At 48.3% G+C, this 27,657-nt stretch overlaps 1 protein-coding gene across 2 annotated transcripts in view; it reads left to right on the top strand.

Annotated features, from left to right (window-relative positions):
• Positions 1-27,657, top strand: part of LOC147703160 (uncharacterized) — a 243,297-nt gene that overhangs the window by 168,291 nt on the left and 47,349 nt on the right. For both annotated transcript variants that reach the window (XM_086931701.1, XM_086931702.1), the window contains exon 12: positions 26,878-26,994. In XM_086931701.1, the coding sequence (XP_086787827.1) occupies positions 26,878-26,994 (117 nt within the window). The remainder of the gene's footprint in view (positions 1-26,877; positions 26,995-27,657) is intronic.

Raw genomic sequence — 27,657 nt, 5'->3', positions numbered from 1 at the left:
GAAGCAAAACTGTATGTCACCAAACACACAAATAATTTTCAGCCTTCGCGTAGGTCCCACTCCAGCCCAAACCGTGGCCTCAAACCTGGTGCTGAAGGCCGCACCTTTGACAGCTCAACTGTGCACTCAAAGTCCTCCAGTAAGTCCAAGTGCAAGCATCAGACAGCAAATAAGGACTTGACCCCATCCTGACATTCTAATTATAAACGCAAAGCCCCAGGTCATCAAAATGCAAGTTGTACCCCATTGAGTTCACCGGTCACTAACCTGATTTCTCAGCTGATCCCCAACGCTTACCTCAGCCGCTGTCTAACCTGTTGCAGATTGCAGACTTCAAGAAGGCCTTACTGCAAATTTTTGGCACGTTTCGGTTTCCTCTGGCACACCTTTGGGCCCTATGAACTGCAGGGACCTCCTGTTGTGTTACTACCAGCAGGCTCATCTCCAGCACCAACTCCGTTATGAGGCCCATAACGCCAACAGTGCTGACTTCTGCTCCTGCCCCGAGATTTATGACATTCCCTGTCACAGGTGCCCAAAGGTGATGTGATGTCACATCAGTGCTGGACCCCGAACTGACTTTAGCTTGAACCTAGCCAATGTTGCGCTATGAAATTACAAAAGTGCAACCGGTTGTCCTGCACCCTGACTAATCCAATACCTCTGCAGTGTCACACCTATTAGCTGTGGCTCACCTGTGTATTTGGTTCTTTGATCCTGTACCAGAGCAGTGGGCACCCAAGTGGTGATGGGGATAGCTGCTCCCCGCTCATTATAGGGGTGATACTTTATTCATTCATTTTATAGAATGCCAGTGGGCTTGACACCTATCCCGAGACAGAGCTTTATTCGCCACTTGGGCCACCAGCGGAAGAGAGGCCTCATTTGCAATGGTCTTAAATTGCGAGCTGCTGAGGTACTAGAATTGCAGCTACCCTCCATTGAGAGCAAAACTAATATTCTAACATAGATTTTTCAGCCTAGATCAGTGATTTCTGAGCCCTTACTTCCTTTCAGTGATGCCCTCACAAATACTTTGATGGCTACTTGATCGAATCCTTGTACTTGCCTGCCTATGCATATTCAGTTGGCCATACTGGTACCTGGTGACTCAGATTTTCTCCCAAGCACCCCACCCCAGAGAATCTTATGGGACAGGCCTCAACCAGTAAGGTGAATCCAAATTCATGCGGATAGGGAAACCAGGATGATTGATGCTTTTGGCAAGTGCAAGTCTGACTCTGCGGTGCGTGAATGCTGTTTATCTGTTGGGCCTTTACAAAGATATCCTTAAGGATGTGGCCAGCAAATCTTGCAGGCTGTCACAGAAGAACTTAGGGCCTCATTTGCCCAGAAGGTTCACAGTGAACAGGACTCCGCCGAATACATTAATCGCGCAGGTCTGGGCACTACGGATTGCCTGAGTCGGGCATTCAGTACCAATGTAGTCCTTCAATGACATGCATGAATGTTATCTACAGAATTCTCTGGTGATGTACAGACCTTCCTTATGGATGTGCCTTTTGATGTGTTTCGGCTTTTCGGTGAAAAGGCAAATTCTGCATTGGAGCACCTTAAGTACAGCAGAGCTACAGCGGGCTCCTTTTGGCTGTTGACACCTGTCAAACTGTCTCTGCATCAATTCAGAAACTTCAAAGGCTATTCCAAAGGGCTGACTTATAGACATAGACAGCATTCCCAACCATCGATGCAGCAGATACCCCAGTCCTTTCGAGGGCATGGATACAGGTCTAGCAGGCAACATGTGGGCCTCCAGTTCCTCTTCCCGTGATGCAGTTGCCACCAAACCTCTTAAGTTGCCCTTTGTGGTGCATGGGGGTCAGGATGAAACATTTCCTCCCAGGTCTGCCATCCATCACTTCCGACAGATTAGAGATTGTTCACCTCCCCACTAGTCCTCCCACACCACAGCAAGTTTCAGACAAGCACCTGTCCATTCTGTCACTTTTGGTGCGACTGTTGCTCTCCAAGAGTGCCATCTAGAAATTGCCAGACTTGGAAAGAGGAGGAGCTTGAGACTTTTGGTATTTCCTTGTTCCGAAGAATAGAAGTGTTCAGGCCTATTCTGGACCTTCGGCCTCTGAAAGTCATTTGGCAGCATGACAATTTTAAAATACTCACGCTGGCCCGGATCCTGTCTCCTCTGGACCAGGGTGACTGGATGGTATCCTTGAACCTGTAGGACCTGTATTTTAACTGCTTAACCGCGGCACGAATTCCGCTGCGGTGCGGCGGTTTGAAAGAGTGGACGGGGCGCGTCGGCCAACAGATGTGTGCAGCACTAGCTAGGTAGTGTTCGCGACGTCCGATGGCCGACAGAAGCAGCGAACGGGTTAATATACCAATCCAGCAGTCTCAGAAATGTTATCTGCATTTCAAGGTAGGCCAGGAGCATTTTCAGTTCACTGTTTGCCCCTTTGGCCTCCCATGTGCTCCTTGGGCATTAAAAAAAGTTATGGTGGTGGTTACTGCCAATCTTCAGAGGTCAGCAAACCAGTATTTCTGTACCATGATGAATGTCTATTAAAGGGAAGCTTGCCGTAGTCAGTAGTAGACCATCTCTAGATGTTGATGCACCCCTTGACACCATTGAGTCTCACTACCATGACTTGAAGTTACACCTAACTTCTTGGCAGCCGAAGTCCCAGAAACTTCCAGTCATTGGGGCAGCCCTGGACACTGAAGTACAGGGCTTTTCCTCCACAACAACAAATCCAGGGCATTTGGGCTAGGATCCTGATGTTTCAGGCTCAATCCTGGATCAGGTGGGAGGGGCTGTGAGGCTTCTTGGCCTCTTAGCCTCATCTGTCCTCCTCATCAGCTGTGCCAGGCGGCACATGCAGGCTCTTCAATGAAATTTGAAGAGCTTTTAGGCCCAGTATCAAGGGAGTCTGACAGATGCTATTGAGGGCGCAGAGGAGATGGCTTGAGATTTTCAGATGTTGCTGCTCAAACGCAATTGGTCCAGCGAGTTGCTTCTCCCTCTTTCCCACCCAGAGCTGATAGTGATGATGGACGCATACCTACTAGGCTGGGAAAGCATCTGGAGGACTCTGGTCTAACATGGAAGGCCGGTACCACATCAGTCTTCTGGAGTTGCGGGCAAGTTGTCTGGCTTTGAAGGCCTTCCTGCCATCTATAAAGGAGAAACCCTGTGAAAGTTCTTTTGGATAACACTACTACCATGTGGTACTGCAACAAGCAGGCCAGAGAGAGTCCTGGATCCTCTGTCAGTAAGCTCTGCATCTCTAGAGGTGGTTGGAGCCCCAGGGCAGGTTACTGATCGTGAACCACCTAGCAGGATCCTTGAATGCCAGAGTGGATGAACTGACCAAGCTCTGTCTTGCAGATTACAAGTGGGCATCTACATCCTGAGGCGGCGTAGGGCATCTTCTAACAGTAGGGAGAGCCCTGGCTAGATCTTTACACCACTATCGCGGACAGGCAGTTTCAAAGTTTGCACTTGTAGTTTTCTCAAAAGCACTCATTAGGGAACTCATTCCAGTCTGAATGGAGCAATAGACTTCTGTACTCTTTCCTGCTTTACTCTTTCCTGCCTGTCCTGACCCAAGTTCTGAAAAAGATCAGGAGCGACCGGGCCCAAGTCATCCTGCTGTCTTTGGATTGGGTCAGAAGAGTGTGTTACCCAAACCTTCTGGCCATGAACATCTGTCCTCCGTTCAGTCTGCCACTTTGCAGGGAACTCCTGTCTTAGTAATAGGACAGGGTCATCTCCCCAAATCAAGGCAGACTACACCTACATGCATGGAGATTGAGTGGTGGTTGTTGACAGTGTTTGATTTGCTACCTACCTAAAGTGATGGATGTCATCCTTGCCACCATTCACCCTTCTGTGAAAATCATTTATGATGGGTGCTGGGTTGTTTTTGGGTGTCTAAAAAGGTCCCAAATTAGTACTCCGTAAACTGTTACCAACGCTTGGTTGCATTCTACCACTGATGGTCCAGAAAGGGTAAAAGATAAGAAACTGACGTCAGCTCTCAGGGTTTGTATTTATATGCAGCTCTGTGACTTCCGGGGTGGTTTGAAGTTAGCGCAGATCTGCACAACGCCACCTATTGGTGTGCAGGAGCACTGCTGTGAAAACATTTTCTAGATCCAGTCTGGTGTGGGTGTTTTCTACTTGAGGAATCTTCGGTTATCAACTAGAAAGAGCATTACCAAAACTATGCAACTTGTTTAAAAGGGGCATAGCTGGCAGCGATCAGAAGGAGCTCTATTGGAATTTTGAGGAATAAATGTATGAAGAAATAGATAAAAATCACTTTATTAGTAAAAATATAAAGTAGCATCAAAATAAAACAGAAGTAAATAACTTGAAAGAGAGAATGTTAAACATAAATCTGTTTTGGATGGACGAGGTACTTTTCCATCTATTTATGTGGGAGTTTGGAAACCTCCTATAATCTAGGGGTGACTGCCTGCTTGCAGTTTGACTTAGATAAAAGACAAACAGTCCTGAGTCTGTCGCCTAGGGACCTGAACCTATCTTTCATACCAGGAAACACACCTCAGAGACCAAAGCCATGCAGAAAGACATACCTTTTGGCACATGTTTTCACCACCTTCTGCGGTCACACATAACTTGGGCTTTTTCACACGTTCATCCATTAATTTTAACCTAAAGGCTGAGAAGGGGAGGGTTGTTGTCCCATACAGACAACAGAGCTAGATGCTGTAACTCTCACTGATCTCAGGGAACAAATCTTCCCTTCACTTATCACCCTTGACCGGCTCGTGAGAATAACATTTGAAAATATATTCATTTAGCATGTTAGGGCTGACCAGTTGTATCCTGCTAAATGTTCAAGCCAACTCTACAAGAGCGTGCCCCAAGCTTGGCAACTTCTACACTACTTTGTGCATCTACATACAAGGTCTACTAATGAGAGCTTCATTTTGGCAGTCAGCATAAATCAACACAAGCCTAGACAGATCACTTCCGAGATGCAGGAAGAGTCTGAAAACAGAGCTGTGGGTCGAATTTTAGAGTTCCAATTTATTTGTAGAACTCTCGATTATGTTATGTTATGTTATGTTAAGAGGGTACTTTTATAGCGCACGGCTACTCCAAAGAGTGTCCCGGCGCTGAAGACCCTCACGAACCCAACGTGGAAGATAAAACAGAGGGAGCAGACAGAGTGAGGAAAAACGAATTTATTGCATAAAAAGCAGGGTCTTCAGATCCTTCCTAAAAGCCAGCAGACTGGTGTTAGATCTGAATGACAAAGGAAGAGCGTTCCAAAGCCGGGGGCGAGTTGTTTGAAGGACCGCCCCCCGCAGCGGGCACGACGGATCACTGGGGTGACTGCCCTGGGTGGCGGAACGCAAGGATCTGGAGGGAAGATAGAAGCTGATCCGTTTTCGAAGATAACAAGCACCGGTACCATGGAGGGCCTTAAAGGCAATGGTCAGGGCTTTAAAAGTAATCCGCTTCTTAATAGGCAGCCAATGAAGGGTTTTAAGAAGTTCACTGGCCCTGGCTCTTCGATTAAGGCCAAAAATGGCCCGGGCCGCCAAGTTCTGCACAACCTGGAGACGCGCAAGGAGGAAGTCCGGAAGGCCTAGGTATAGAACGTTGGAATAATCCAGACGAGAGCCTATCAGGGCCTGTACCGTAATCTTTCTATGCTCTAAGGAAAGAAACGGCAGGAACTTCCTCAACATCTTCAGGATCGAAAACACTTGCCGGCCAGGGCGGAAACCTGGGCCCTGAAAGAGAGGCTATTATCAATCTGAATGCCCAGATTCTTTGCGGCCCCTGAATCGCTGGCAGGAGCGAACATGGCAATAGGCCACCACTCCTTCCAACGGGGGTCTGCAGGACCACCAAAGAAGAGCACCTCTGACTTATCGGGGTTGCACTTGAGGCTGTTGCGACTAAACCAGTCAAACACAGCCTCAAGGCAGCCCCGAATGGATGGCCCGTCAAAATCGCAGCCCCTGCCACACGTAAGCAGCAGTTGTATATTATCTGCAAACGAGACGATCTGGGCCCCGAAATCCTCCGCCAATGCCGCCAATGGGGTCATGAGCGCAAAAATTAAGCCCTGTGGAACTCCGACCTCCAAGGACGGCATGACGGCCGAAAAAGGCGGGGCCCAGACCGTTTGCTGGCGATTCGAAAGAAAGGACCTAAACCACTGGAACACCGTCCCCCTCAGACCAATCTCCAGAGTCTAGAAAGGAGGCGGTCATGGGGGACGGTGTCGAAAGCCGATGAAAGGTCCAGCATCACCAACATAGCTTTGCCTCCATTGTCTAAGGTTTCCTTAATCACCTCGGTGATCTCGAGCAGAGCTGTTTCGGTGCTCAGATTGGAGCGAAAACCAGACTGCGACTTGTGGAGTATGTCGTTGGTCTCGAGAAAGAGGGACAAGGTGGTGTGAACATGTTTCTCGACCACTTTTGCAAGCGCTGGCAAGAGAGAGATGGGTCTGTAATTTGCATGGGATTCTGGATTCAGGTTGGCCTTCTTAAGCAGTGGCAGGATGAATGCCTGTTTCCATGGCAGGGGGACCTCACCCGAACTAAGGGAGAGATTAAGTATTGGGTTGATAAGATGGTTTAACGTAGGGCCCAGTTGTGCAAGAAGACTAGCAGGACACGGGTCTGACGGAGAGCCAGATTTCAATTTGGAGAGGAGATCTAAGGAGGCCTGTGCAGTCAAAGGAGGAAAAGTCCACAGAGCAGGGCCCACAGTGGTCGGGCACAGATGTGGAGAACACGGGTCAGGAATGGGAGACGTATCATTAGTTCCAAAAGAGGCCTCGATAGTCCGAAATTTGCTGGAAAAAAAGTCAGCAAGTTCGGAAATCCAGGATTCAGAATGCTTAGATTTAGGGGTACACCACGGAGGCGAAATAAAGTCCTTAACTATCCTGAAAATTTCCTGACAGGAACTGGAAGCATCTTCTATTCTGGTAGCCACGTAGGACTTTTTACCAGCTGTGATGTCCTGGTGATAATCTCTAACCAAAGCCCTATAGGTTTCTTTGGCGCTGGCGTCATAGTGCTTACGCCATACCTTTTCGGCTTTTTTACACTGCCGACGCTTGGTAGCAAGTGCTGGTGAGAACCATGGGGCTGATGTTTTCACTGATCGTGTCCTAGGGGGCACAGGAGGAGCTAGGTCAGCTAGCCGTTGGATCAACCAGTCCTGCAAAAGCTCGAGGTCCTTTTCCAGAGTACCCGTCAGCAGGCATGGATGCATTTATTTATTTATTTATTTATTTATTTAATTTGTATAGCGCGTTATAACCACCGGGGTCTCTAAGCGCTGTTTGTCCAGATTACGTAGTGGGGTTCGGTATTTACTTGATCTTAACACAACGACTAGAGGCTGCTCCATGCTTGCTTGAACAGTACAGTTTTTTACTTTTTCCTAAAGGATAACAGATTGCATTCCTTCCTTAGTTCTGGGGCCAGTTTGTTCCACAAAGCTGGGAGTGTGTTGGAAAAAGCACGTCCCCCCACCGTGGCCAGTTTAAAACGGGATTGGGACAAGAGGGTAGCGTCCGACGAGCGCAAAGTCCTGCTCGGTGTGTATGGGGATAGGCGGGATTTCAAGTATCTTGGTGCATTACCATACAACGCCTTATGTACGATACACAATCCTTTAAATACAACCCTCTGCCGAATCGGGAGCCAATGTAGCTCCTGCATCAGAGGGGAAGAGTGGGCAGTCCTAGGTTTCTTGTAAATCAGCCGGGCTGCGTCATTCATAACCCCCTGTAGCTTATCCAGCAGCCGCTGGGGTAGACCGATATACAGGGAGTTTCCGTTGTCCAGCCTAGCCAGGATTGTGGCTGAGACCACGTGTCTCAAGGTGGAAAATGAGAGTAGTGCAGAGATCTTCCTCAATTGTCGCATCAGGCCTGTACAGGTACCCACTACCGTGGTGACTTGTTTTTTCATGGAGAGTTTATCATCCACGTACAGGCCCAGACTTTTGACTGCAGTCGCCGGTTCCGGTGGCACACCCAGCTCCACAGGCCAGAATTTCTCGCTCCAGGGGTTGCCCGTGATGGAAATAGGCAACACTTCCGTCTTGTCCGGGTTGATTTTTAAGGAGTTCTCGGACATCCAATTAACCGTGGCTTTGAGTATGTCCTGCAACCTGGTAGACGCTCCCGGGCCATCATCCAGCCGGATGATTATCTGGGTGTCATCGGCGTAGTTGTATACTAGGCAGTCCATCCTATTCAGGAGTGCAATTAATGGCTGCAAGTAAATATTAAAGAGTAGGGGTGACAGGGCAGAACCCTGTGGAACCCCACAAGTGATGGGAGCAGAGGTGGAAAGGAAGTCCCCCAACTGTACTCTTTGTGTCCTGCCCTGCAGGAATGATGTAAGCCATGCATGTGCTGAACCCCTGATACCAAAAGACCTCAACCGCGACAATAGTTGTTCATGACACACGGTATCAAAGGCCGCGGAGAGATCCAGTTGTACCAGGGCGCTCGGTGTTTTTATATCAGCTCGACTCCTCAATTCATCCAGGATTGATAGCATGACTTATTCCGTGCTATGGTTGGCACGGAACCCTGCCTGATTTGACTCCAGCAGGTTGTTGCTCTCTAGATGTCCTGAGAGCAATGCCAGCACATGCTGCTCAATCACCTTAGCCAGAAAAGGCAACTGGGAGATGGGTCAGAAGTTCTTCAAACACTTCGTGTCCGATCCAGGTTTTTTTAGTAGAGGAATCAGGCGAGCCTCCTTGAAAGCTAGAGGGACTTGTCCTGTGTGAAGGGAAGTGTTCAACAGATGCAAAACTTCTTTCTCAATACCTGGCAGTGCCAATTTGAACACATCAGGAGGGCATGGATCAACCAGGGAGCCGGATTTAACTCGGTCCGTAATCGTAAGTAGTTCCTGTTTTGCAATTGGGGAGAACTCAGCTAACGGTATAATATCCGGCGGGGCAGTGTGGTCAGGTGGGCGAGGACAGTCGAGGGGTGTGGTTGCAGCAATTTCTGCCAGAATATCGGAGATCTTGTTCACAAAGAAGTACTGGAACCTCTGGCAATCCTCCTGGGCGAACTCAGTGCTTTGCTCTTTGTTTATCCTGAGCTCAGCCAGGACCCGAAAGATTTCCTTCTGTGGATTTCTAGCTGCAACTATTCTTTCCTCAAAGAAAGCAGCCTTCCTAGTTTGGATGGCTAGTTTGTAAGTCGCTAAGGATGAAATATATTCTTTCTTGGCAGTGGCGTCATACTCTTTCCGCCATGCTCGTTCTTTCCTCCTCACCCCACGTTTCATATCCCGTAAGGAGTCATTATACCAAGGAGCCCCAGCTCCTCTCTCCACCTTCTCCCTCGCCTTCTGCATGTCTAAGGCCTGTATCAGCATAGACGGGGAAACCCGATGGAACGCTCTGGAGGGATACGTTTCACGCCACTGTCCACTATAGACACTCCTCTCTTTAAGCAGGAATCTGAAAATCTGCCAAAAAATGGTCAGACCAAAGCACAGGAGCGAGAGAGGTCAGGTCAACTGGGATAGTGGAATAAATTTGGTCCAGTGTGTGACCTTTACAATGCGTGGGGGACTGAAGATACGGGATAAGCCCTAAGGATGAGGTGATGTAATTGAGTTTTATACTATCGGGATCCGTCACAAGGTCCATATGAATATTAAAATCGCCGGGGGCGCTAGAGGGCGCACTGCAGAATGGCCGCACTGCCGTGAGGCTCCTGCTGCCCGGAGCTATTATCCGACTAGGGATCCTGCTTACCATCATTGCGCCCTGATCTGACCCTATAGATCTGCTGGGATACCGACTGGCCACCCACGGTCCAACTCCTGTTCCATTCGGAGGCTGCTGGCCGAAGTTACGGGGGCTACAAGTTTCCCCGACTTGCGCTCTGGAGGTCGGGTGCTCCGTAGTCCGGCGTCACTACCCACGCTAGCCCGCGGCTCCGCACGTGGGGTGTAGGCCCTGCTCTGCCTCTCTCCACTGGGCCTGCTAGCTGGCCGGGCATGCTGCTGAGTGCTCCCCTGTCCTCGAACTGGTTTTTTTCGACTTCTACCTCTGCCTCCCCAGGAACTGTTGATTACGGAGGCACAGCGGATCATCGTCTAGTCGCCTAGAGAGCAACCCCTTTGGCCTGGGAGCGGAGACGGCCATCTTTTCCTCTGGGAGTGGCGGGGCGTCCATGCCTGCTCGTGCCCCCGTGCTTTGGCGTTTGGTCGAGTGCTTGGACCGGCCTGCAGTCTGGCTCTTCTTACCTTTGGTGCCCCGCTGTGCTATTAGCGCTTTATCATGGGGACACCGGACACTAAACAGTCTAAGTTGTCCTTTGAATCTGGAGCGGCTAGGAGGGGAACGCGACTGCTCCAGGATGCTGGGACCTCACGGTCTCCCCCCCCGCCTGTTGCTGATACTGTGCCGCAGCCACAAACCCCGGACTTTCACCAGATGATGCAGGAGATGAGGCAGGGGTTTGCTACGATAGTGGACAAGGTGGACAAAATATCGTTGCGCATGGATGCGGTGGTCCAGAAGCTAGACGTGCACGAGGAACGCCTGACAACGGCGGAACAGCGCATCTCGGACCAAGACGATACTGCCGCCACTCATACCACGCAGCTGGCGAGAATGGATAATATATTGCGGATTATTGCCGCTAAGAATGAGGAGTTGGAAGCGAGGAGTAGGCGCAATAACGTTCGTATAGTGGGTGTGCCGGAATCAACGAATGTTGGCAAGATGGAAACTTATGTGGAGAGACTCCTGGTGGGCGCCATTGGTGCGGATGCCTTCTCGTCCCAGTTCATCGTCGAGAGAGCGCACCGGTCACTGGGACCTCGGCCGGCCTCTGGAGCCGCACCGCGCCCCATCATTGCGCGTCTTTTAACCGCTTCGCCGCGGCGGCTTTTCCCGCTGTGCGCGGCATTTTTAAAAATCCCGCGTAACGTGACAAAGCCAGCTCGTCATCCGCGCAGCGCAGGTAATGCCCATGACGAGCTGGCTTTGTCATCCGCGGGGAAGGGGTTAAACTATCGAGATCGGGACGCTGCCCTCCAAGCTGCCCGCACCAACCGAGCCCTTTCCTTTGAAGGGGTGTCTTTCACCATGTACCCCGATTTCACGCCGATGGTGCAGGACCAGCGTCGTAAGTTCCTAGGGGTGAAAAAGAAACTTCGGGAACTGCAGGTGGACTATGCTTTGCTTTACCCTGCCAAACTTAGAGTGACGCACCAGGCTAAGCAACACTTTTTCACTAACCCACAGCATGCTGAGGATTTTGTAAAGCGCCTCAAGCGCGATCGAGCGGCTGCAGATCGAGGAGGCGATCGAGACCCTGAGGGTGAACATTCGGCGGCTGAGGAGGAGGTCGCCTGATTGGGGTGACCTTGTTCTTTTTTTGTATTGAGACATTATTGACGTATGACTTTTGCATTTACTTCCTTGTCTGCGTCGGAGGCCTCGCGGCCATCCGCTTTTAGGGAGGGGGCTTTACCTTGGCTGTTCGCGAGTGTATGTGTGAGCGGCGGTTCTTGGGGTCGGTATGGGACAGCAGGATGGTGCTATTTGGTTTCGCGCTCTGGGCACCCACCCCCCCCCCCGCGCTGCGCCTGGGGCCATTTGGGACTCGTTGGCTCGGACACTGGCGTGGTGTGTGGGAGTGGTGCCGTGCACCTCTAGAGGGTTCCCAGGAGGGTGTACCCCACTTGTACCTTTGGTTTGGACTCTAGTCCTTTGTTGGTTGACTGGATGTGTGTTGGGGAATGGAGTAGGGAGGGAGTATGCATGGCCTGATAGTTGGGGTGTCATCAGGTGGGTGGTTGGGGTGGGGATGATGCTGACGATACGTGTTCGCCCAGGTCTCATGGGTCGTTGCGATGATTGCTATTGCTGTCTGTGTGTACGGACGCGGCTCCGTGTCCGCTGCTTTGGCTGGTCCTTTATTTTTCTGTGCGGCAATGGTCTTGGGGCCCTTGCCTTCGTTCGCTGTGAGCCTGAGAGCAACGGCCGCTATTTCCGGCGACCGCATGGTGGTGAGCACGCTACACGAGGGACGCGTGTGCGAGTTCTGGGCCGGATGAGCTGTATTTGCTGCGTGCTGCGCAATGTGTCTCCTGGGTGCCTGTTGCACAGATGGTGCTGTTGGGGGGGAGTTGTTGGGGTTCTGGTTGCTTGGTTTGGAGATGGCTGGGATGTGTGTGGAGTGTATGTGGGGGGACGATTGCATCCTGGGCTGGTGTCCTGCTGCTGGCTGCTGCTGGGAGTCGGACACACCGCCCTTGCTCATTGGGTCCTGTGGGGCCCTGAATATGGCTAATGTCGACTGTCACTATAGACAAGATATCGATTTTGTCCTGGAATGTAAGGGGTCTTAATGATGCAAGGAAATGTCGAAATGTGATCCAGTACTTGGACAGGCATGCTATTCATGTGGCCCTCCTCCAGGAGACGCATCTGCGTCCTGGACCTTCCCCCTGCTTTGGTGGGAGGTGGGCAGCGGCCAGGATGTTTGCTTCATACTCCTCTTATGCTCGAGGGGTTGTTATCCTTGTTAAAAGATCGCTCGCATTTCAAGAACTGGGATCTATGGGTGACCCAGAGGGACGCTATGTGCTACTGTGGGGGCGGCTTGGGCAGATCACTGTGCTGTTTGTTAATTGTTATGCTCCCAATGTTGACACACCAACTTTCTTCGTTACGTTGTGGGGCCATGTGCTTGCTGTCGATGCCACTCACATTGTATGGGGGGGGGGATTTCAATCTTGCATTTCATGCTCAGTTGGATAGATCGGACGGGAGTCCTCAGTATAATGTGCAAGCTAGAGAAGTTCTGCGTGGGGTTGTGGAGGAGGCTGGGTTGATTGACAGCTGGAGGTATTCTCACCCTGCCACTAGGGAGGGCACTCATTACACTGCACACGCGAGCTCATGGGCAAGGCTGGACTATGTTTTTCTCTCTAGGGGGTTGGTGGCTGGACTGCAGGAGGCTGTGCATCTTGCTCGTACGTATTCTGATCACTGCCCGGTGAAGGTTGTCCTGTCTGTTCCCGGGCTGCATAGGCCGCGCCCGCCTTGGCGCCTTTTTCCAACTGCCTTGCTTGACCCTGTGTTCAGGGCGGAGCTTGGCGAGGAGGTGGAGGCGTTCTTCCCCAGAAACAAGGGCTCTGTCGACAGTGTCGAGGTTATATGGGAGGCGTTCAAGGTTACGATCCGGGGAGTCACTATCTCTAAAAGTTGTGGAATGCTTAAATTGATTGTTCGGACTCTAGTGGGCTTGGAGGGAGACTTGCGTGACTTAGAACGCAGGATGCAGGCTGGCTCGAATCCCGATCTTTTGAGTCAGTTCCGCACCAAGCTCTCCGAGTATGAGGAGGAGGCTGCCAGGGAGGCTAAACATAGGGGGAAGTATTGGACGGCGAGGAGGTACTGTGAGGGGGAGAGGCCCGGTAAGGTCCTTGCTGCACTTACTAGGCATCCGCGGCATGGGTCTGACGTGCTGGAATTGGTTTTGCCGGATGGCACTCGCTGTCGGGACACTGCGGAGATTCAGCGTACCTTTATTGACCACTACGCACACCTTTACACGACACAGCAGACTGGTGAGACACGGTATGGCGGGTTTCTGGATGAGTTGGCACTTTGTTGGTTGTCGGATGATCATCGGGCTTTCTTAGGTAGGCCCCTTGAGGTGGAAGAGGTCAGGAATGCAATCATGTCTCTGAATAATGGGAAGGCCACTGGTCTGGATGGCCTTCCTGCTGAATTCTATAAGTGTTATGTGGACATTATGGCCCCCGTTCTCCGCGAGGTTTTTGAGGAATCCCTGGAGGAGGGGCGACTGCCGTGTTCCATGCGGGAGGTCGCTATTACGTCGCTGCTCAAACCGGGAAAGGATCCACTGGATGTGGGTTCCTATAGGCCCCTCTCGTTGCTCAATTGCGATGTCAAAATACTCGCGAAGGTCCTGGCGGTGAGACTCGCTGAGCTCATGCCTGTTATTGTTCTGCCCGATCAGTCGGGGTTCGTGCCTGGTCGTGCTACTTCCCACAACCTTCGTACCTTGTTTTCCCTTATTTCGACCATTGCTCCTGATATCCCAGTCGCCGCCATCTTCCTTGATGCCACTAAGGCGTTCGACTCCGTTGAGTGGGGCTATCTTATTGATGTACTTTGTCGGATGGGCTTTCCTCGGATCTTCATTTCATGGGTTAAGCTCTTGTATACTGATCCGATGGCGAGGGTGGTGGTGAATGGGGTGCTATCCCCCCCATTCCCTCTCACAAGGGGGACTCGTCAGGGATGCCCCCTCTCGCCCCTCCTATTTGCCATTGCTATTGAGCCTCTAGCCTGCAGGATTCGTCAGTTACACCAGCAGAGCGCCTTCAATTGTCTTCAGCGTCAGGTCGGGATCTCTTTGTACGCGGACGATGTCACGCTCTATGTAAAAGATCCTGAAAACAACCTTAATGCGCTCTTGCGAGAGTTGGTTGCTTTTGGGGGTGTCTCCGGTGTCCATATCAACTGGCGGAAGTCCCAACTCTTCCCCATTACTGCGGCTGTGCGTAGGTTTCCTCTTGATTACCCTTTGGAGTGGTGCGATTCGGAGCTGCGGTACCTCGGCATTGTTGTGTCATTGGACAGAGAAGAAACGATCAGGCTTAATTATGGTGTGGCTATTACTAAACTGGCAGATGACGTCACTAGATGGATGTCCTTGCCTCTCTCCATGGCCGGTCGGGCGTCCCTCATCAAGATGGTAGTCTTGCCCCGATTTCTGTACCTGTTTCAAAACCTTCCGTATCACCCTGGTGCTTATTTCTTTCGTAGACTTCGCTCTGAGCTTATTCGATTGTTTTGGGGGGGCAAACAGCCGCGGGTGGCCTGGGCTACCCTTACACTACCCTATTCTGATGGAGGATTTGACGTCCCTGAATTTGAGCTTTACTATCTTAGCGCTCAAACGCATTACGCTTATCACTGGATGCGCCCCACGCCGTTTATGCCCCAGATAGCGGCCGAACATTGGGTTGCCCATCCGCTCCCGCTGGAGGGGTTAGTATTGGGCAAGGTGTCAGATGTGGATACGCCTCAAACGACGGTGACATGCACGGTGGATGCCTGGAAACGGGTAGCACGACTGCTGGGCGTCTCCTTTCTTTATTCGCCGGCCCTGCCTCTATCCTATCATCCTGATTTGTCTCTGTTGCTGGAAACGGGGTTTCAACGATTGTGTAGGCGGCTAGGTATTCTTACGTGGGGAGACGTGTTTCATGAAGGCGCCTTCCGTACCCAGGCTCATTTCTTTGGAGCTGCTGCCTGGTCCCCTTTGGAGCTGTTTTACTATGTTCGTCTGAGGCAGGGCATGCGTGCCTTGCTACCGGATTTTCCTTCGGAGCCGGAGGTCACTCTCCCCCTCCATGTGCTGTTGGTTTCAGATGGGCGTCACCTGGTGTCGAAATTATATGGTGCTATTCGCCGACAGCGCTCTGTCCCGTCCAATCGGGTGCGTGAGCAGTGGGTTGTTGAACTGGGAGCCCCTATTACCGACGAGCAATGGCAGTATTGCTGTGGACTTACTGCCAATGTCTCTTCCAGTTGTCGCCTGAAAATAATCCATTACAAATTTGTCCAGAGGTACTATTACACCCCGGCGAAGAAACTTCGGTTCCACTTAGCGGAGGATGACAGATGCGCTAGGTGTCGAGCGGAAGGTGCTGATTTTCTGCATTTGGCTTGGAGTTGTGCGGGGGTGCTGGAATACTGGACTCAGGTCCATGTGGCCCTGCAGGTTATGGCGGAGGATGGGGTGGCGTTTGACCCCTTGGTGATGTTGCTGGGTTATTCTAGGGACGTGCCTGCCCCTCATCGTAGATTTGTTGACGTGGCCTTGCTTCTGGCCAAGCGTAGGGTGGCTTGTTGCTGGGGTCGTGGCAGGGTACCGCGCTTCCAGGATTGGTTGAATGATCTCATATACTGTCAGGACCAATATAATGTCTATTCTGAACTGATGCCCGTGAGGTGTAGACCCAAAGACTTTTGGAGCCCGCTACAGGTGTACCTCCTAACTAGAGCTGTGCAGGACTCTGATTCTGAACATGAGGACAGAGTAGGGGTTGGTTAACGCCATCACGGTGGGCCGCGATATCATTCTACATTTGCTGGTCCTCAGGTATTGGGGGGGGGGGGCTGCACTGCTTCCTTCTTCTGCGAGATCTAGGGGGCTGTATTTCCTTGTATGCCACTCAGATGGTGGGGATAGTGATCGAACCCCTGTCTGGTTTCAGTTGGCGGCTGAGGGGGGCCTGGTGGAGTACATCATGCATGTAATATGCTTGTGTCGTTGACGCTGGCATTTTTTTTTGTTTCCCCTTACATGTATTATCCTTTCTTTGCCTCTCCTTTGTTTTATTTTGCGCTCACAGAATATGCTCATACTGTACCTTCTCATCAGTGTACCTGTGCGCCCTGGGTCATCGCTCTCCTGCATGCTATGTGATCTCTACAATTACTGTATATACTGATTGATATGCCACTCTGTACTCAGGACTCTTTTGAGTATTTCGGTATACTGTAATAGCCATTTATGACTGTATGAATCATGTATGCACTTCCTTTTTCCTTGCTTATCTCCAAATAAAGGTTTAAAATCGCCTAGGAGCAGACAGTGATTAGATCTAAGGCATAGTATGGAAATAGCCGAATGAAGTTCTTCAAAAAAAGTACCCATTGGGCCCGGAGGCCTATAGATCAAAAGACCTATGCATGATTGCTGAGGAGAGAAGGCGAGGGAGAAGGCAAGAACCTCACACCCAGTGATGTTGTCCATGGGAAGAATGGAACAAGTGATGCGCCTGTCAACGACTAGAGCAACACCGCCCCCTTGCCAGTAATTCTGTCCTTCCTGAAGATCACATGGCTCGGGGGGATAGCAGTGGCAATGTCAGGTCCTGCACCCTCTCCCAGCCATGTCTCCGTCAGAAACAGACAGTCCGCTTTAGAGTTCGTCAATAAATCATGGATATCCAGCGCATGCCTTCCCAAAGACCTGGTGTTCAACAACAGACACCTTCTGCTATTGGGAGGAGGACTAGGAGGAGAAACAGATCCCTGGCTTGGCGTCCAGCCACAGGCCGAGCATCTGTGACTAATCCGAGGGCATTTGGGGAGAACCCTAGAGCAGGTATTGCCCGGGGTCCTAAGGGAGAGCAACTCATCCATTGTATATTTTAACCTACTAGCTATGCCTGCCCAGCTAGACCCGCGCCCGGCCGCCTCCGGGACGCTGACGGGCACAGACGGGCTTTCTTTTGGCGCTCCTTAGGCGCCTCTGCAGCATGCGTCCGCAGCGCGGAGAGAAGGGCACGTAGTTTTAAGGCATCGCGGGCGGTGCTATTCTGCACCACTAGACTGCCGCCTCGCGAGCCAGCCTACCCCCAAGATGGCCGCCACAGAACTGCACGCCTGCCGGTCCCTGGAAACCCGTCAGCCGCTCAATGTAACGGCTGAATGGGACAGGAGACTGCGGGCCGAGCAGCGCGTCGCGTTCAGGGTGAGTAGGAGAAAGGAAAGAATTAAAAGTCGGAGAGGCCGACGGTCACCCGGCTTTCCGCCTCAGGTGCCAGAGAAGAATTACAGTGCAAAGTGCAGAGGAGACTATCACAGAGTAGTGAGCTCGTAGTCCGCTCCAGCCGTAGTGCAATAGATAGCAGCTACAGTTTAGGACGATACAACAGGTAATAGAGATAAAATTAAAAACAAGATAACTTGTATGCTTTTAAAATCGCTTTTTAAAATTGCTCGCTTATCGCTCGTAGTCAGCGTAGAAATTCACACTCTCCGCACCCGGCATCCGCCTCGAGAGGTGGTATGAAAGTGAGGATCTAACCCGTGCTAAGGAGAAGCACAGTTTTAAGGCGTCACGGGCGGCGCTATTCTGCACCACTAGACTGCCGCCTCGCGAGCCAGCCTACCCCCAAGATGGCCGCCACAGAACTGCACGCCTGCCGGTCCCTGGAAACCCTTCAGCAGCTCAATGTAACGGCTGAATGGGACAGGAGATGCGGGCCGAGCAGCGCGTCGCGTTCAGGGTGAGTAGGAGAAAGGAAAGAATTAAAAGTCGGAGAGGCCTACGGTCACCCGGCTTTCCGCCCCAGGTGCCTGAGAAGAATTACAGTGCAAAGTGCAGAGGAGACAATCACAGAGTAGTGAGCTCGTAGTCAGCTCCAGCCGTAGTGCAATAGATAGCAGCGACAGTTTAGGACGATACAACAGGTAATTGAGATAAAATTAAAAACAAGATAACTTGTATGCTTTTAAAATCGCTTTTTAAAATTGCTCGCTTATCGCTTGTAGTCAGCGTAGAAATTCACACTCTCCGCACCCGGCATCCGCCTAGAGAGGTGGTATGAAAGTGAGGATCTACAGTGCAAAGTGCAGAGGAGATTACCTGAAAACGTCTTCGTTCTAAAAACAGGAACCTTTTATAGCCACCTTTGGGATTATTATCCAGCTATTGACAGCCTTTTACATATTCTTGAAGGCCACTGTGGTAATATAAAATAAGCCCATTGAAGCCGAGGTGTAGATGAAGAAGGTGGTATTTATTGAAGATGGTAGTTATCAATTAAGTGAGAGCCTTCCAGATTATAATGCGAAGTCCCACATGGAGCAGCTCCCTTGCTGCACAGCCCATACTCTCAACTCCCACTACCAAGGCATCCCAACACTCTGTGACCTCACCACTCATACCAACATTCTACAACATCCACACTGGCTGAGCAGCAAGGACCATGAACCAGGAAAGATGAACTGTATTGAAGATAAGATACAACACATCTTCCCCCTTATAAGTAACAACTGAATGATACATCAAGAAGTAAATGTAATAATCATATCAATAACAATTATGTGAATAACAAATCAATAAATAGGCATATCAATCATATTGGTAACAATTACATGAGGAAGCTACGAAACACCTTGAAGGAAACTATAAAGACACACAAAACATTAAATGAAGATATGTCATAAATCCTATGTGTAAAATGCTAAGGAACCCTACAGTGATAAACGAGAAATAGTAAGAAGAGAGTGACACAAACCTACAGTGATCAAGGAAAAGACATCGCAGAGAAGCAAATGAAAGTGACACAAGACACACACCTCTTCCCTTTTTCAGGGCACCAGGACAATAAGTAGAACACACATCTTCCCCTTTTTCAGGGCACAATGACAAATAAAATTAAGGATGCAAAGTGCAGACACCAAAAGAACGAACAGCAGAACAACGTTCAGAGTCACCACCATACACAAGTTGGCCAGACTAGTATGAAGATAAGCTGAGAATAAAATATTAAAATGTGGAAACAACAATCAGAAAAGACAAGAGATACTCCCAACAATATAAAACAAACAGGATCTCGAAAGGAGAAAGGTGAAAAGAACACCCGCTAGGAGTAAAGAGAAAGAAATGTGTCAGAAACCTCAAATGCCAGACCCACAGAAGACTTTTGCGCAAAATTGAAAACTTGGGCTGACTAAATTCATTAGGTCATTTCAGTGTAGATCCCACATAAAGGAATCTTACAATTTAAACATATAAAGTAAAAGTAGCATGCACTAAATATATGTAACTAACATCTCCAGCAATGTAACTGACGAATCCACACAAAGTAATGTGTTAAAATGGCAAGTCACATAGCCAATAGGCCATAACACAATGCAAACCTCAATTCAGATAAAAGGATCCCTTAAAACTTTAAAGCAAAGCAGTGTAAAATAAAACTGAAAATGTTGGTGACAATTAAAGTCACATAGTCACAAGACCATTAAAACACACATGTCTCTGTAAAACTTGGAGGCAAGGTACATTGATGAAAATGAAGCAGGAAATGTAGGTGACAAATTAAATCATGTAGCATTAAAATTCATTAAAACAGAGAAAATTGGAATACTGAACTTGCATAAAATAATGTAAATACTAAAAGCAGAAAGTGAATGTGAATTGTTTAAAAACACACTGGCAAAGAAACATCACCGCAAAATACCTTGAAAAACCAAGCAAAGACAAGTTTGTAATGCGGTTCAGAAAAGTGGGAAACCTTCACGCTGCCTGAGAAGACCTGAAAACACAGCAGGAAAAGTAAAGGATGGCACAGCATAACGTGTCTTTGCCAAATGTGGTAATATAAAATAAGTCCATTGAAGCTGAGGTGTAGATGATGAAGATGGTATTTATTGAAGATGGTAGTTATCAATTAAGTGAGAGCCTTGTAGATTATAATGCGAAGCCCCACCAGGAGCAGCTCCCTTGCTGCTCAGCCCATACTCTCAACTCACACTCCCCAGGCATCCCAACACTCTGTGACCTCACCACTCATACCAACATTCTACAGCATCCACATTGGCTGAGCAGCAAGGACCATGAACCAGGAAAGATGCATTGTATTGAAGATAAGATACAACAGCCATTTTAAAGATTTTTATGAATGCAGGTAAAGGTATTACAAACAACAATCAGGGGTTGACATCATGGGTTTCACTTCGTAGAGAAATAGATCACATCAGTATCTTCGGCACGTGGCAATATGAAATCAATGCTATTCGTGGGATATACCTATCACAGGCTATATGATTAATAACCATCTGATAAGTGTGCATTTAAAGGACATCAGAAACAGGTACATTAGTCATTACTAGCAAGGTCAACTGTCATTGGCATTTTCTAGACCCTCCAGGATTTCGCGATTTTCACGAAAATTGAGAAATCAGCACTTTAGTAAAAAAGGCAGCACTTTTTACAAAAGTGCCTGCGAAATCTGGGCCCGCCGCGTCCCCATACTGTTTTTACTGCACTTCAACCACTGCTTGGGACACGGAGTGAAGCAAGCACCACCTGAATCGATCTGCTTTCAAGCAACAGAGATGTAGAACTAAGATCTCCAGACAAGCAACACCCTGAGAGCCTTAAAGCCCTCAGAGCTACGTAGCCGTAAAGCCCAGAGGCAGAGCAGTGTCAGTTATCCTCCTGCGCTGTGTGGCCACATTGGTTAATTTTTTCTTTTATTTTCTTTTGTATGTATTTTGTGTGACAATTTAGGCACAATTCAGACGCAAACTCCTCTTTGCACCCAAATTGGGATTTCTAAACCCAAAGGAATGAAGGCCTTAGTGTTGCTGCTTTGACACTCGGTAATGGTACATTACCGCATGCTAGATGTCCTTAACAAAATACTTTTTGACATGAGCAAGTGATTAAGTAAAGCAGTACTAAACCAACATTTTACTTTGCAAAGAAAAACATGACAAAAAAAGAGATGAACAAACATGATTGCATGCATATGTGCTGACACATTGTTTAGACATACAAATGTAAATGCTATTTTAAATTCCTATGAGCAGAAATCATAACTGTGTGTGCCAATGAAAACCATCTGCCTGTTTTTAAACTGAATAAACTGGGCGATATCTGTTTCTGGAAAATATGACAACTGATTTGCATGGAATCCTGCTGCAAGAAACGTGCTTAGTTTGTTATTCGCTCAGCCTAGAGCTGGTAGGAGTAAAAAGCAGCACATGGCTTCGGCGCAGCACTGCCCTACCAATGGGAAACCAGACAGCATAATTACAAAAGGTCTCCATGAGCAACTTGCTCATTATTAAGCCACAACGAGCCACCTCTGATTTCAAAGTAAGGGGCAGCAAAGGTTTATAAGAACAGTACGGGTAGAGGTTAACTACATCATGACCATACATATGCCTTGCACACCAAGATCAGAATGTCGTCTTGTCTTCCCCTGGGGTTTCAGCTAGATCTACACAAGACCTCCCCAAGTGAAACAGCGAGGGGATTTCTATGAATCATTAATATCAAATGCTATTTTCGAAAGCAGATAACGGCTTTCATTATATAATGATTTTAAGAGCAACATACGCCTCAAATCCTCAGTTTGAAAGAGGGATATTAATATGTGCCCATCCCATTACCAGAGAATTGCAGGATATATCTGTAGCAGAACAGGCATGTACAAACGGAGTAAACTGGGGGCTGAAGAACACACCTTCATATGCTGAAATTGGACTGGTAGGTATAAAAACATGTAGAACGACTGTTAATACAATTTTATAAAGAGAAAAAAAATATCACATCCCAGGCCCAGGTTCCCCAGCATCAGCTAGATAAAACATTCCAAGACGCAGGGATGATTTTTCGCTATGGTATCCAACAGAGAAACACTCCCCCATTCCTCCACTCTTAACTAGTTAATCAGGGTGTTGCTCCTGAGCAGAAAGCCCCAGACCCAGTTAGCGAACTTGGTAGCTAAAAAAGTGGCATTCTTGAAGCCTCATTCGATAAGGTGTCTGCACACAACGCCAGATCTTACCTTCCGGAGACTTCAGTGCCTGTGCCTTGTCTTTCCAGATGCTATATATATATTTTTGTTTGCAGAGTTTTATATAGCGCGAACTAGACCAGAACCGAATTGGGTATCAGAGCGCTTTACATAGCACCAGTTATGTTACATGAGGACACACGTTCATTTTAGGCACGGGGAGATTAAGTGATTTGCCCAGAATCACAGGAGGTTTTGGCGTCGTTACCGAGACTCGAACCCAGATCCCCAGGTCCGAGGTCGAGCGCCCTAGCTTCTCCTGCATGGCCTTGTAACTACCCCTTGGTAGACACAGGCCATCAGAATGTGTGGCTGTTAATTACCAAACTGTAACTTTTCAAACAATCTGGGAACCAAAATCTGGTTCTGTAGCAGGGGATCTCTGTGTATAGTCATAATCTAGTGAAGTGCAGTAGTGTGGCTCACTGGTTAGAGGCGGCAGACCCGAGAGCAGAGGACGGCCCGGGACCAGGGTTCGATTCCCGACGCGGCAGGTTTCTGGACCAGGGTCAGCGGACTCGATAATTCTCTCGCCTCGGTGCCCACTCTGATCAGCGATCACACTCGGCAACTCTGGGCATAAGCTTGCCTCATCTGCACTAACGGCCCCACCAGACCGCCGGGGATGCCTGGTCTCACCCTGGAGATACCCATTAAGGGACCATCTCTCAGGGAAGCCAGGAAGGGTTTCGCAGCGGTCGAAGCGCGGAGATACTCCTCCGGGAGTCGATCCTAGCGCTATATAAACTTGCAATTAATTAATTAATTAATTATTAGTCCCGCCCATGTGCGTGGACCCCGGCAATCAAAAATAATCTCTTAAGTTGTCAAATCATGCAGAAACTGCAAAGACACTTAAGAGATAATTTAAAGACAAATAAGTGGAAGGTCTCTTAGACTCCTTCAGTATGTCCATACAATCTTCGGGCAGGAGCAAATGTATGCCAAAATTGTACGCAGATTGAGCTTTTCAGTGAATAGCAGCCAGGCACATTTTAGCTAGTTTTACTTGTAAGTGGGGTTGAAAACGCTTTTCAGGATCAGTACTGGGCTCATAACATGCAGCCCTGAGGTCTCCCATGATAGCAGGTGGTTAAGTAGAAATTTGCCACTTGGCTGACCCAGCAGGAGCAAACGTATGCCAAAAATGTACACAGAATGAGCTTTTCAGTGAATAGCAGCCAGGCACATTTTAGCTAGTTTTACTTGTAAGTGGGGTTGGAAATGCTTTTCAGGCTCAGTACTGGGCTCAAAAGATGCAGCTCTGAGGTCTCTTCTGATAGGAGGTAGTTAAGTAGAACTTCGCTGCTCAGCTGACCTGCTGTGCATTCTGGGATACTGGGAGAAAGTTCTGGAGAGTTCTCTTAAAGGCACAGTATCCTATTTAAGCCACATAATGGCAGCCTATGGGGCTTGTCTGTCCATGCCTTTTTCTCTATCATTCCAGAGTCTTTTACCGGTAGAGGCAACTTTCTCTATGGAAGAAACTGGGCAGGCTGTGTTGTGTGTGGTTTTGTTTGGTGGAATTTCTAGTTGAAGTACTGGACAGTGCAGCCTGTGGATATAGGCTGCATTATTTGTCTGTAAATTCTCTCTTAAGTGTCTTTGCAGTTTCTGCATGATTTGACAACTTAAGATATTATTTTTGATTGCCGGGGTCCACGCACATGGGCGGGACTATTCACTAGATTATGACTATAACAGAGATACCCCTACTACAGAACTGGAGTTACAGGACAGAAATTACTCCTTCGGTGTTAAGTAATACTGTGGCAGTACCTGTGTCTGTACCTTGCTCAATATCTGTCTTCCACTTCTCCAGCGCTTTGTTATAGCTACTTGTGCATAAATCCATGTATAATAGATATAAAGAGGAGCCCATGCCTTTTCTAACTGGATTTTGATGGGATATGTAAGCAGGGGGTACACAGTGGGAAAGATCGTCAGGCAGCCACAACTACATGTCGCAGGCGCATGTAGTCAAAGATATCAAGTGTGGGTAGTGTTTCTGTCGGTGCATTTTATTTAGTGTAAATTGCCCTGCCATCGATAATGGAAGTGTGATCCCCATTCGATTTGCTTATTCAATTTAGCCAGCCCTGGGCCATAGTTTTCCAGCACTATTTGTTTTATTGTCTCTGAGCTTCAGTGTCATCTTGATTGCAAAGCAGGGGAATACTCCACCGGTTTCTGAACTGCTGCTGATAGCGGTAACAAATCTGAGTTTGACCAATTATTATGAATGCCAGATAGGTTCCCATATCATGTTATTTTTACTTTGAGGGGTGCAAGGTTTGTTTCTAGGTCCTTTACAAACAGTAGTATGTCATCTGCGTATAAAGACAATAATATTCACTCGTTCTGAAATGTGAGTGCTCGACATAGATGTTTGGATTGTAGTCAGTGGTTCCATAAATAAAGCAATAAGAGGTGTGAGAGGGGCATCCTTGTCTTGTCCCCCTACTAGTGGAGAATTGGTCTGAGAGGCAATTGTTAATTCAAATTAACGCTTAAGGTTTAGTGTACATTTGGTTAAATAGTTTATGGGGGATGCCCAGCCACCGTAGAATAGCAAACAAGAAAGGTCATTTGAGAGAGTTCTACGCCTTCTCAGTGCAAAGAAAGTGCACAGGGTTTTTAGGGTATCCCTTCCCGGGATAAAACCTGATTATTCCGGTAGTACCAAGCTGGGCACCAAAGAAGCCATTCTATTGGACAGAATGCATGTCAGTATTTTAGTATCTAGGTTTAAGATTGGCAGAGCTTCCCATCCTTACCGGTTTTCAATATGGCTGTAAAGACAACATTTCTGGTAGTGGAGGGCGTTCTTCTTCCTCCAACACTTTTTCGTAGAGTGTGGCAAGGTGAGGTGCCAGCAATAGCTTATATGATTTACAGAACTCAGCTGTGAGACTGTCGGTACCCGGGGACTTCTCGTTCACCAAGCTGTAGATTGCACTATTTCCCCTCCACCCAAGCCAACACTATGCTGCCTAGGTAATGCTGTATGTCAGCAGTAGAGTTTGTTGTCTGGCCAATGTATAGTGACGTAGTATTCTTCAAATGTTTGGACTTCATCAGTCCTATCTGTTATTGTGTCCACAGTGCTGAGCTCAAGGGAATGTATTATGTCCTGCGCGCACACTTTTTGCAGCAGTTACAACAGGGTTTTTCTCTGGCGCTCCCCCTCTCCGTATGTGCAAGCTTTACTGTCTTTGATTATATATTTGATTTTCCTGTCCTTAAGGTCCATGGCCTCCTGTATGGCCTTGTGTATTTCAGCTAGTGTGGATTGTGGGTTAATGCATATGTTGCTTCTAAGTGTCAGAGACTAGTCTAATTTGTCAACTTCGTACGGATCGACTTTAGGACTCCAATATATTTGCTTATAGTGAAACCCCATATATATGCTATAAATGCTTCCCAAACCATGGCAAAAGTTAACATTGAATTTATATTAGTCTCAAAGTACTCTTCCATCACGCTCTTAATGTCTTCAAAAAAGGCTGTGTCTCTAAGCGTCCCTTGCGGTAAATGCCAGGGGCGATATGTGGGCCCATCATCAGGTACTGTAAGTTCTGAGAATTATTGGGGAGTGGTCAGCGATTGCGAGGCAGGTATGTGGTGATGCGGACCCATGGGAGCACCTCATTACTGGGTAACCAAAAGTCGATAAGGGAGTAGGTGTTGTGTACTACAGAGTGATAAAAGTATACTCTTTCTCTCCAGATAGCCAATCCCTCCATGTCAATCGTCTGTCTCAGTATCATAGCAGCTTTTGGGTGGTTGCTGCAATTCGGATTGTTATTGTTAGGTTAAAATCTCCTCTCCAGATGGCACTGCTCGCCGCGTGCTGATGGCACATGGCCATAATATCCTCGAAGAACCCGGGATCATCAGTGTTGAGTGCTTGTGAATTGATAGCGTGACTTGAGTACCCTTCAGTTTCCCTTCTATATATAAATATCGCCCTGCAGCATCCCCATGTTGAAATGTCAGTTGGATTTGTAATGAATTTTTTATGAGTATGGATAAGCCTCTAGCGTATGTACTATAGGATGCACAGAACTTATTCTCTCCTCATGCTCTCGCGAAACCTCTTGAATCTGCCAGACTCAAGTGGGTCTCTTGTAAGAACACAACTTCAATGCAGTGTCTATTCAGGTAGGCCAGTATTTGGCGTTTCTATTTAGGGTTGCCTAGCCCTCGTATAGTCCATGCAAGTCACCTGATCCCTCCTGCATTAGGATCTGTCATGTATGTCGCAATAATAGCGATATGTAAACAGAGGATTTAGTTGCATGTGACATTGCCACTTGTGTGCCCCTCCAAAATACCAAAAACTCAATTTTCCCAATGCCACTAGATTTGAAACTACATTTGATCTTACTGCACTGATTTAATCCTTCTTCTCAAGTTTGCCTATTCAATACATTGTGTCCTCATCTTGATCTCTCTTCTCTTTTTTTCCAGAACGTAAGGATCACAAATTTTAGCTCAAGTTGGGCAGATGGAATGGCCTTATGCGCCCTTCTCCATACCTACGTCCCTGAAAAGATCACCTACCAAAGGTTGTTCCCGCTTGAGAAGGTGAGGAGCCCTAGGGGTCTGGAATAGGAGCTGCTCTTCCGCTAGTAACTGTCTCTCCGTAGGAGGGTCTTCTTCACAGAGGCTATTCCATGCATCCACCACCTCTGAGTGTGGCTGTGCTGTCTACTGTTGAGTGAATCTAATTGCACATAATTAAGTCACACCACCTTTGCATGCTGTTCTGTCACTGTGCCCACACAAAGCTCTCATAGATGCACATCAGTTCTGTTATGCATGCAGTACTGATAGTTACTGTTATACTGGAGGCCACACACAGTACTGACAAAATACCTCAGTCCTGGCTTGCAGGTCCTGCTCTGTTCCAGCACCTGAAAAGCACACATCACAACCAACGCACCTCAGGCCTTACTTGAAGCCCCCTGAGGTAAGGGGGGCCTGGTGTGAAGAAAATAAAACACACACACACCCCACACCCCACACAATCATGTGATTGAAATGCTTGGCATTTTACCACACACATATTGTTAGTTGACCTCAATTCAGTGCACTGAAATGTTTAGCAAACACATGCTGTCATAAAATAGTCAAGTTTCAAAAATGTAATCTGTATTTGTTATTAATTGACAGAGCATAGAGAAGTAAATTCTTGCGGAGAGGTCTGGACAGTCTACCTACGTAGTCTTACATGGTGTACTTTTGTCT

This window comes from Lissotriton vulgaris, chromosome 7 (genome assembly GCF_964263255.1).
Source record: "Lissotriton vulgaris chromosome 7, aLisVul1.2, whole genome shotgun sequence".
NCBI lineage: Eukaryota > Metazoa > Chordata > Amphibia > Caudata > Salamandridae > Lissotriton > Lissotriton vulgaris.
Note: the sequence above shows the minus strand (reverse complement) of the source record. Positions and strands in the feature narration are given on the sequence as shown.